An 11535-nucleotide genomic window follows, 5' to 3' on the forward strand; every position below is an offset into this window, starting at 1 on the left:
AAAAGCACAAAGTTAATTTGGTTTTTACTCATGTGGACTTCAGTAGGATCTTTTCTGTGGGTTGGTAGCCACAACGAAGGTTTCCCTAACTCTGGTGCATGACTCCAGTTTGCCAAACTAGCCTTGTAAGTTAATACCTGTTCACTGGCAAAGCTAGCAGCAGCAAAGACAGAATTCTTTTCCTTCACAAACTTCCCAACTGTCAGTATTCTAGACTTGGATTTATAAAGCCCAGTTTGTCTTGGAGAGCCAGTAGTCCTAACTAGTGTAGCCAGGAGGGACCTAAGTTTATACCACCCTGGCTCTGATACTTAATAGACATGTAACCATGGGCTCCCACAATCTAGGCCAGGATGTCAAGGAACAGGACCCTGAACTCCACTGCCCTCACTGTGGAGTTTCTTTATAGTATTCAAACCAATCTAGTGGACAAAAGATATTGAGGATGCAAGTTCCCTGACTGTCATGGTAATGTTGACTCTGCCTCTGAGGAATGAAGCCGCACACATAGTTAAAAGTCAGTCCTTTGCAGAATTTCAGGCTCATCCTGAGTGGCTTCAGAACAGTGGGTAGGGTGTGAAGTTCTAGCACTGAGGTAGAGATAGAGGGAGCAGGAATTTTTTTTGAATGTGCCAGTCAAGGGTAATGAGACTCATGGTACTTTATTCTTTTTATGTTAAGCATTTTTTTTTCTTTTACATTCCCAGTCACACTGAAAAAAAAAAAAAGACTCATGTAACAAATATCCATAGTCAAGCGAAACAAATTTCCATATTGGCTGTGTCCAAAAATCTCATTCTGCATATTTAGTCTTATCACCTCTCTCAGGAGATGAATAGCAGCCTGTCTTCAGTCCTTGGGAATCATGGTTGGTCAGAGTTTTTAGATCTTTCAGAAATCATCTTTACAATGTGATGGTAGAAATTGTGCTCCTTGTTCTCACTTCACTTGGCATCAGTTCATACAAGTTTTTCCTGCAGCACAATGGTATTCCATAACCTTTGCATACTGTAGTTTGTCCAGCCGTTCCCCGGTTGATGGGCACTCCTATCATTTCTAGTGCCTTGCCACTACAAATATCTTTGTATATGGAGGACCTGTTCATTCCTTTAATTTCTTGGGGGGGGGGGCGCGGAGTGGGGTTGGAAAGGGGGCAGGATGCAACAGGCCTAATTGTAGCATTGATGGGCTAAAGGCTGTGTACAGTGTGGTACATAATTTGAGGCATAGTTCCAAACGACTTTCCAAAATGACTGGATCAATTTGCAGCTCCACCGGGTATTATATCAATGTGCCTATTTTCATGCAGTCCTTCAAGGATTTGTCATTTACCTCTGTTGTCAATTCTGCCAAACCCCAGTTGCTTTAATTTACATTTCTCATTATTTGTGACCCGAAGCATTTTTTTTCATATGGCCATAGATGGCTTGGATTTCTTCCCTTGAGAATTTGCCTATTCATATCCTTTGACCTTTTATCAATTGGGCAATGGCCCTAAGGTACTTTTGAACAAACTGTGGGATCGGTAGAATTCCTTTATTGGATATCAGCAGCTTTACTTAATATACTCTGTTATTACAGCTGTTTTTGTCTACATGTACTCACTCCTCCCTCTTGAGGGAGAGCTTGATCTAACCAGAATGAACAAGTCAAATAAATGAGTCATAGAATCTCATTGGGCCTTATTTTCCTACTCTGAAAAATGAAGAGGTGAGCTAGATGATCACTAAAGGTCCTTTAAACACTAAATCTTTTTAAGTTTCAAATCCTTTTCATCATTTATAATCTAGAAATGAGATATGCATAAAACTAGAGGCCCAATTCTAGAAATCTGCAGAAAACATTGAAAATACGTCAGGGGGTGTCTTGGAGAAGTTCTAGTCTGAAGGTCCAGCAATGAATTTAGAGCTGGAGGAGGCTTGAAAGACCCCTACTGATGCCCTCGTTTCTGGAAGCAGACCTGGAGAGGTCAGAATGACAGAAGGAGGAATCACACCTGGGTCTTCTGATAACAGATTTAGCATTTTCTTCCTGGACCATATGTGGAAGATGTGGCGTTCAAGCTTGCAGTGTCTGGTAACTTTTATTCCCATATTGGCAAGATGCTACCCGAGCCCCAAAGTCACTACCAGTACCTGAAGCCACGTGGCTTCCTTGATGCTAGGTGAGTTAGTGTGGTTTTGCCAATCAACGAAGATTTGTAATGTTCCACAAGCATTTATTAAGCACCTGTGTGAAAGGTGATGGGTCAGAGGTTACTAACCTTGTTTTTTTCTGCTGTGCATCCCCCTGGTATTGTGCTGAAGCTTATGGGACCTCAGAATAAGTTTTTGGAGGGGGGGGGAGTTAGGGCAATTGGGGTTAAGTGACGTGCCCAAGGTCACATGGCTAATAAGTGTTAAGTGTCATGTCAGATTTGAACTCGTGTCCTTTTGCCTCCAGGGCCAGTGCTCTATTCACTGTGCCACATAGCTGCTCCCAGAATAACTTTTTTAAATAATTAAAGGAAATGCTAAATTTCAATTAGAAGTGAGTTAAAATATAGCTGTAATTTTTCCCATCTAAATTCATGAACATTGTGGAATCTAATCATGGCTCCCTTGGAGTCCTTGGACTTCAGATTAAGAACCCCTGGCTGAGGAATAGATGCAAACACAAAAATGAGAAGAATACTATGAGATAAGATAAATGCCTATATCTGCAGACAGGGGTGCCCTGAAGGCAGTGTAGTGTTGGGGAAAGAGCAATGGACTTTGTAATCAGACGTGGACTCTGCCACTAACCCGAGTTTCCTGACCTGTAAAATGTGGAGATTTACAACATCAACTCTTAAGACTCCCTTATGTCCTATGATTTCAAGTCATTTTGTTTTAGGGGGCACTGCCATTTATTGATTATTATGGTCATAAAAAGCATCAGCCCATTTGACAGAGGAAGAACCTACCAGCTGTGTAAGCCTGACCAAGTCATTTCTCTTGAGTCTCTACTTCCTTTCCTGTAAAACAGGAATAATAATACTTCAACTCTCCACCACAAAGACATATGAGAAACCCATTTTTGTAAACCATAACGTGCCTTAGAAAAAGTGAAACATCAGAAGAGGATGCAATCCCCCTGCAGCTCCCAGGCTGCCTTGAGGAAAGGAGGGCCCTTTGGCGCTAGAGGGCACTGCCGCTACTCTCTTCCTAGCAGACGGTGTTAATGGAGCAAGGAAGGAATCGTCCGAGACAACGCTGATGAGCCTCCTGGGCCCTTATGAATGTCAAGGTTGGGCCCATGATGAAGTAAAAGCACAAGAACTCTACACGACCATCTCCCATGTTTGTACTGGGCACACAACGCCCATCCCCCCGTCTCCCCACCCCCTGCCCCCTTCGCTGGGGAGGGGGAGCAACATCCCTTAGAATTCCTACTTTCCTCCTAGACTTCGCTCAGATAGCACCTTTCTTAATTCACACTTCCTGCCCTCGATTAATTATTTTCTTATCTGTGTACACGCTGTTTCTCCCCAGCCCTAAATGAGGATGGCACCAAGAACGGCCGCTTGCAGCTGGGGTTCAGGGGGCCAGGGGTTCGGCCTTGGCTTCTTCTCTTCCCCCTCCCCCCATCCCCAATCAGGAAGCTCCTTGAGGACAGGCACTAGAGAACTCAGCACAGGGCTGGTGATCAGCAGGCACTTGTCGAATCGGATTCTATATGTGGTATCCCTTCCATCTTTGTCTTTGTATACCCAGCACTTGGCCCAATGCCGTGTACAGAGTACACTTTTATGTCTGGTAATTGAAAGGGGGTCATGGAACCCTAGGTTTAAAACTGGAAGGGACCTTAGAGATGGAGTCGAAACCCTTTCATTTTATAGGTGAGGAAACAGTTCCAGGTAATGGAAGGGGAAGGGACTCCCCTAAGCTGAGCCAGGAAGTTAGTGAGTGGCAAAGCCGGGACTCTGGCTCTCGACATCCCGTTCTGTCCTTGTCCCCATTAAGCCACATATGTTCATCACTACACTGCCTGACTTTAGGAATGGACGTCAGTTAGTTCTCCTTCCCAAACTGGTTTTAGAAATGGGTTGTCTCTCTGCCCTTCTCTCCCCATACAGGGTAAAGCTGCCAGGGGCGTGGGGGTTACCGAGTCTGGGTCATCTGGCCAAAAAAGTGTGGGTCCACAAATACCTAAGAGGTGTGCCTCGACCATGGAGTCCTAGACGGTAGCTGATAGGTTACTGCCTTTCTACTGGTGCTCTCCCTGCCCCCAATTTTCCAGGATAGGCTTCAGGCTAGGCAGAAGTCCACCCCACATGCCAAACTAGACCAGCCTCTGGGGGAGATTTGTAGAACAGAGAAAGCACCTCCCAGAGGCAGTTAGGTGTCCCAGTGGTTAGAGAGCTGAGCCTGGAATCAGAAGACCAGAGTTCAAATCCAGTCTCAAATACTTACTGGTTGTGTGTTCCTGTGTAAAGTGGAGTCATAATAGCAGGACTTGGACTCATCTCTGCGTTTTAAACCTATGATTTCAAAAACCCAATTTAACGACAAACATTTATGAAGTATACCGTGGCATTGTTCTAGGTACTGGGCACATGGGAGACAAAGACAGAAAAGCCAAGTATATATCCTAGCGGTGTGTACAACATAGTCATCCACGTGCCTTATTGCCCCTTACAGAATTGTTGGAACTGTCTGTAAAGTGCTTTATACAGTGCCCACAGTCCATGCATGCACCTTAGAGATCCTCAAAGAACTAGAAAAAGACCCAGTGACCTTAAGTGTCCGTGTGATGCTTGGATTTGAACTCAGGTCCTCCAATTGCTAATTTAACATTATTTCATTTCCTTCCAGTAGCATCATAAAACATTACAGCAAATGGACCCAAGGCCCTTAGGACAGCCTGGCAGAGAGGGAATCTGTTCCATCTTTGTCTTTGTATACCCAGCACTGGGCCCGATGCCTTGTACAGAGAGGCACATCTTCTACCACATCCTCTTTACAGATGGTAAAATGGGCTGGGGTGGGCATGCAGGTCTCTTAGCAAGCGAGCGAGGTGCCAAAATGATTCCAGGACAAAACAGGACACTTAAAAATGGAAGAGCAAGGCAGCAAAGTGTACTCCGTAAGGCAGGGTCTGAGAGTGAGGCAACCTCAGCTCAGAGCCCCAAGCAGACAATGGCTCTGGGAGAGCTACTTCATTTCAGGGGCCTCAGTTTCCTTATCTTGTGCCACTTACACTCCCAGGGCAAAGGAAGTGAGAGACGTGCTTCTAAAACCTGAAAGCCCTGGAAAAATGGTAATGACGGATTGAGACAAGTGGGCCCAGGCACCTGGGTACTGAATTTCAGTTTGTTTCCTGGCAGCAGACTCTTTTTTTGCATTCTGTAGTTGTCTTTGTCTGAAGCCAGGGAGTTCCCAGCTTTCAGCCTGGGTGACGTTATCATTGCATTACAGGGGGCAGCTGGATGGGGGTGGGGCCGGGCCAGCTGCTGACAGGTTTGTCCCAGGGCTGAGCTTTAGCTCCGGAGGCCCCGGAATGGACAGGCCCTGGCTCCAGCCTCCTGCTCCCTCTCTTCTCTTCTCTGTTCCTTCCCCCCCTTCCCCACCCCATTGTCTTTGTCCATCCTCATGGTCTAATTACAGTCTGAGTGAAATTTTCTTTCCCCATTCTCTATCCAGGCACTGTGTGGGCCCCCGAGGTCATGTCTGGGCAGCCCCATGAGAACAGTTGTCTGCATAGCTGGGCAGTGGAGACAAGGCTCCTGGCAACAGGGGTTGGCCCCTGGCCTTGTCTGTCCTCTGAGGGCCGTGGGTAACAAGGGGAATTAGATAAAGAAGCCATCAGGCCTGCCGCTTCCCAGGGAGGTGGAGGGAAGGGACCTTAGAGGGCATCTCGTCTGACCCATCCCTTTCACCATCTCTGACAAACCCCCAGTGACGGGGGACCCACTGCTTCATGTGGCAGCTCATTCCATGCTTTATAACCCCAGTTAGTAGTTAGGAAGCTTGGCTTCCTATCGAGGCAGCCTCAGTGCAGTTTCTATCCATTGTTCCTAATTCTGCCCTCTGGGGCCAAGAATGCCACATCTGGTCCCTCTACCCCTTGTGTCACCCCCTAAGCTCCTTCCTCCCCAAGCTAAGCCCAGCTTCACCTTCTGATCCCCATGTGTCCTTGTCTCCAGCCCATTCTCCGTCTCACCCAGTCTCATTTGCTGGGGACGCTCCAGCAGGCACTGATGATGCCTGAACTCAACACAGTTCATCAACCTTCAGCCCTTCCTCCTTGGAGAGTCCTGGCCCTTCCCTTTGGTGCCTGTGTGACCTTTACCCTCTGGGGGCCTGTTTTCCTCCTCTTTTAAAAGATCTCCAAGGTTCCCTGCAGTCCCATGGCAGCCAGGACCACTGCCAGGCCAGAAACAGAGAGCACAGGGTACTCTGAGCTTCAGGAGAGACAACTGGAAAGCAAACATTTCTTCCTGCTCCAGGGTTACAGCTGACCACAGGTCTTGTGCCCACCAGAGAGGGCTGGTGGTTCTAGAAGGCCCCTAGAAAACACATCCCTGTTCCTCAGAGCTGTTACCAAGAGAGAGTTCCCCAGGTAAGGATGCAGAGCTCTTAGGGCAGCAAGGGCTGGGAAGAAGGTGAGATGTAGCTGGAGGCAGCAGCTGCCAAGCAGGCTCATGGGTACATCAAACATGATTTCCCCAAAGAAGGGAAATCTGTACAGTCTGTAGGAGGAAGCTTAGGATAAACCCTCCCCCCTCTTCCAGCCTTTCTGACCCCACCCACTCAAAAGGCAAGATGGATGGGATTTGTCCCTAAGAGGCATAAACCAGGTAAAGGGAGTGAGGGGCATTCTTGTCTCAGGAGGACCCCACCCTCAAAAAAAACCCTCTCCCTTAAATTTCATCTTCTGGCTCTCAATTCTAAGGTTCCAAATGCCCCAGGTTGGAGAAGCCTGGAGGTTGGCAGGCTAAAGATGACACCTGAAGGGGCGATAAATATCCTTAGGGCCCACACTCACACCCACTATACTCCTAGAGGCAGGGCAGACCCTTGCTAAACTCCTGACCCAAGGAATGATGGATGTGACAGCCTTCTCTGTCAACCATCATCCTCCTTTATTCAATTCAAAAGGGGGCCCATAACCAAGGGTTCGTGAACTTAAAAATATATTCTGATAACTGTATTTCAATATAATTGATTTCCTTTGTAATTTTACATATTTTATTTTATGCATTTAAAAACCTTATTCTGAGAAAGAGTGCATAGATGTCACCAGAATGCTGAAGGTTCCAGGACACAGTAAAAGGTCCTGAATTAAAATAAGGAGCAAACTCAGCCCATGGAGGAGAACACTTCCGCCACCTCCCACGTACCCAGGAGGCTCTTCTCTCTTTCTCTCTCTCCCTCCATTTCTGAGAAAGAGGGCTCCAAGCTGAGCCAGAAATGGGGGTTTTCTCCCCTCCTATGCTCTCGGTCCCTCTCCTGGAAAGGCTAATTTGACAGGACCCCCTTTCTCACTACCCTTGTCAAAGGTCCCAGGGATTAGCCCAGCTCCCAAGAGTCAGCAGAGGTCAAAGTCACAGGGAGAGGAAGACTGGAGCTGAGGCAGCAGCTCCTAGCCTGGGGGTCCACGGTCTCAGGCACTAAGGGTGAAACTGGTGGATGAGAAGAGGACTCCTGAGCAGAAATGGTGGCAACCATCTCTGCCCAGCACTGCTCAGTGTGGAAGGGCCAAGCCTCCCTATATGCCCCTGGCACCAATCCAGGCCACGCTCTGGCCCACAGACCTGAAGAAGATGGCACACAGTCACATAACCCTAGCCCTCCCCAAGGGAGGCTAGGAAGATGCCAGGCGCTGGTGGAAGTAGAGACCAAAGAGACTGGTAAGCAGCTGGCATGCGGCTGTCCACCAGGTGAGGAAGGCAAAGAGGCCCCGATAGAAGGCAGGGGTGAAGAGGCCACCCAGGGCCCCCAGGACCTGGGCCACTGTGGCCTGCACCTCATCTTCTCCAGGGCTGGCAGCCGGGGCTGGTGGTGGGGCTGGTTTGGGGAGATGGCTGGTGGATCCCAGGCCCCAGGAGTAGCCACCTGTGGAGATGGGAAGAGGACAGTGAGGGGAGAGAGCTGGGGGCTGGTCCACCGCTGGACCCTCCCCAGCCCAACCCATACCTAGAGTCTTCAGTAACAGCGTAAGGTGAAGGGTGAGGATGATGGGGGCCAGGTACTGCAAGCTCACCACCGAGACATAGCAGTAAATCCGAGTGATCTGGAGAGTGGAAGAGAGAACAAAGGTCAGGGAGGCAGAAAAGGGGCCCAGCTCCCAGCTACCTCTGCTGCCCAGGAGGCTTCTGGGGGGGGAGGGGGTCACCAGGGGGTGTAAGGTACACCCCCCTCCCAGGTGATGCTGGGAAAGATCCAACAGATAAAAAGAAGAACTCCCACTTCTATAGTGTTTGACAAACAGCAACCCCATGAGACAGGAAGTGTGCTTCGGGACCACCCCCATTTCAGAGATGGAGGGACTGAGGTACAGAGGTTCAGTGACTTGCTCAAGGTCCCAAAGCTGCTCAGTGTTGGAGCCAAGATCTGAACCCAAACACACCTTTATGCTGCACCATGCTGTGTCCAGGTCTGAAAACTGGGGAGGTGAACCAGATTCCTAAGAGCTAGACTGGAATCCCACCCTCACTGAATGGCCTCCCTGCCTCCGTCTGTCCTCCACAGAACTACCACAGCTCCACCAACACCAGGGCCCCTGTGGCCTTGAAGGCCGACTACCAACTTCTCTGGCACGCATGGCTCTTCCCAGCCTGGATCTGTGGATCTGGCCTCGCAAGCTCCCCCCCCCACCAACTTCCACCTCCCATCTCTGCACAGGCATCTGTCCATGCCCTCTTCTCCTCTCCCCCCAGCGAAACCCAGGCTTCTTTCCATCTACCCGGCTGCTGAGGCCCTGCAAGAGTCACTTTGTGACATGTATGTAAGTATGTATACACTCTATGCATGTTATGTGATTACACTATTTATGCATGACACATCAACACAGTAATATTTACCCCCATTCTATTAGGGGGGTCTGTGTATACACGTGAATATTGTGCATGTATGTGTGCACTGTGTATGTACAATTCTACATGTGTGTATCCAGGCCCCTTAACAGAATCTAATTCACACATGTATACATGTGCATCTATACAAACTGCTCCCCTCATGGAATGGAATCTAATAAACATGTATGTATATGTGTGTAAGTGTGTGCACACGCACCAATGTAGGCTCCCCTAATGTAATGGAATCTAACACGCATATATGTGTGTACATGTATGTGCATGTATGTGTGTGTACATGCACCTATGTAGGCTCCCCAATGGAATGGAATCTAATAAACGTGTGTATGTGTGTACATGTGTGTATATATGTGTGTGTGTACACGCACCTATGTAGGCTCCCCTAATGGAATCCAACAAACATATATGTGTACGTGTGTGCATGTATGTGTCTCTGTGTAGGCTCCCCAATGGAATGAAACTTAATAAACATGGATATGTATATGTGTGTGTGTGAGTGCATACATCTGTGTCAGTTCCCCAATGGAATGGAATCTGACATGCACACATATCTATGTCTATACTTATATGTGTGGTGTGTGTATATGCATACATGAATATGTATATGCACATATGTAAGTAGGCTCCCCCAATGGAATGGAATCTACTGTATACGGGTACATGGGTGTAGATGTGTATGCACATATACACACATGCATGTAGTCTTCCCTAATGGAATGGCATCTAACACAGACATGTATGAGCTCATGTGTGGGTACAGACATATACATGCATATGTACACAGGCGCTCCCAATGGAATCGTGTCTGAAGGCTGGGGCTTTCTGTTTTGAGTCTCTGTAGTGCCAACACCGGTCACATAGTAAGGGCCTAGCGAAGTTTGCCTGACCAGTAGATTACCAGGTGTATGACCATGAATGTCATTTCAACCCTCTCTGCTTCTGTTTCCTCCTCCATAAAGTAGGTATAACCCTATTTCACAGGGAAATCAATTGCTTGGGGTATTCCCCATGAGAGAATGGAATCAAAGGGCCCATGGAAAGATTCCTGGGAAGTCTGTGGAGCCTACTCTGTAGCCGGGCCTTGTGCTGAAGACTGGGGTAAAGGGAGTAAAATGAATGACCTAACTTCTCTCCCAAGCAGCTGAACTTCTAATGGGGAAGACAGTCCATACATAAATGTCTCTAGAACAAATATAATGAGAATAAAGTACAGGGTGGTTCAATGCAAGAGAGTTTGGTAGGTGGACAAGGGCAGGGGATAAGGAGTGGCATGGAGGAGTGGGCATGACAGCTCACATGAGGAAGAGAGGAATTCCATGACCCAGGTGAAAAGGGAAGGCATTCCAGGCATGGGGGATGGCCTGTGCAAAGGTGCAGAGATGGGAGAGAGAGCAGGAGGCCAGTCTGGCTGACTTACTGTGTGCAGGAGGAAAGAAATACCCAGAAACTGGAGAGGGCGGCACCATGTTGTACAGGGCTTTCAAAGCTAAACAAGGTAGTTGATATTTTACCCCAGGGCCAACAGGAAGCCACTGGAGTTGGCCAAACAGTTATCCCACAGTCTGGTCTGCACTTCAGGGAAATTCCTTTGGCAGCAGCAGGGAGTCAGACAGATGAGGATGGGAAGAGACCCGAAGCAAGAAGCTGCTGCAACAATCAGGGTGAGAGTCAAGGAGGGTCTGGACAACAGTGAAGGTGTGTGACAGGAGAGAAGGGGGAGGAGGAGGTGCAAGAGATCCTTGGGAGAGAGAAAGATCAAGGACTGGCTACACAGGGTGAGAGTGAGGAGTCAAGGACGGTGGTGGGAATTTGAGACATCTCGGGACCATCTAGATGGAAATGTCCAAGAGGCCACTGGAGATGCAGAACTCTAGGTGAGGAGAGAGGCTGAAGCTGAGGGTCATTGGCATGGAGGTGGGAACTAAAGCCATCGGAGCTGATGAGATTACCAAGAGAGAAGAGAAGGGCTGAGGACAAAATCTTGGGGAACACTCACAGTCAGGGCATGGGATAGACCTGAAGATCTGGCAAAGAAGATGCAGGATTGGCTCGGCAGGGAAAAATAACGTAGAAAACCAGGGACAGAGAAAGTCCAGGAGGGGAGGGTGCTCAACCACGCCAACAGCAGCACACAGGCGGGGAAGCGTGAGGGCTGGAAAAAGGCCACAAGATTGAGCAATGAAGGGGTAAATGGGCTCCCTGTGGTGGCGAATGCCTGTAATCTCTGTTCCTGGGAGGCACTGAGGCTGATGGCTCCCTGGGACTCAGAGGTTCTGAGCTGCCCTAGGCGTCCACACTAAGTCCATGTCAATATGGAGAGCTCTTGGGAGCCACCAGGATGCCTAAGGAAGGGTGAGGCAGTCCAACTGGAAATGGAGTAGGGGAAAGCCTTGGAGCCCATCAGCACTGGGACTGGGGAGTGGGGTAGTTATTGTACTCCAGCCTAAGGATGGAGAGAAGGAAGGAAGGAAGGAAGG

General features: G+C 48.5%; 1 protein-coding gene across 2 annotated transcripts in view; it reads right to left on the reverse strand.

The window, feature by feature from the left end:
* Positions 1-7188: 7188 nt before the first annotated feature.
* The window catches only part of TMEM161A (transmembrane protein 161A), a 14274-nt gene continuing 9927 nt past the window's right edge, over positions 7189-11535 (reverse strand). For both annotated transcript variants that reach the window (XM_069069949.1, XM_069069872.1), the window contains exons 11-12: positions 8160-8256; positions 7189-8078 (exon numbers count right to left, since the gene is read on the reverse strand). In XM_069069949.1, coding sequence (XP_068926050.1) covers positions 7828-8078; positions 8160-8256 — 348 coding nt within the window. In that variant the 3' untranslated portion in view covers positions 7189-7827. The remainder of the gene's footprint in view (positions 8079-8159; positions 8257-11535) is intronic.

The sequence above is a fragment of the Petaurus breviceps genome, unplaced genomic scaffold (genome assembly GCF_028583685.1).
Source record: "Petaurus breviceps papuanus isolate PSGF00001 unplaced genomic scaffold, PetGlider_PUasm1.0 108, whole genome shotgun sequence".
NCBI lineage: Eukaryota > Metazoa > Chordata > Mammalia > Diprotodontia > Petauridae > Petaurus > Petaurus breviceps.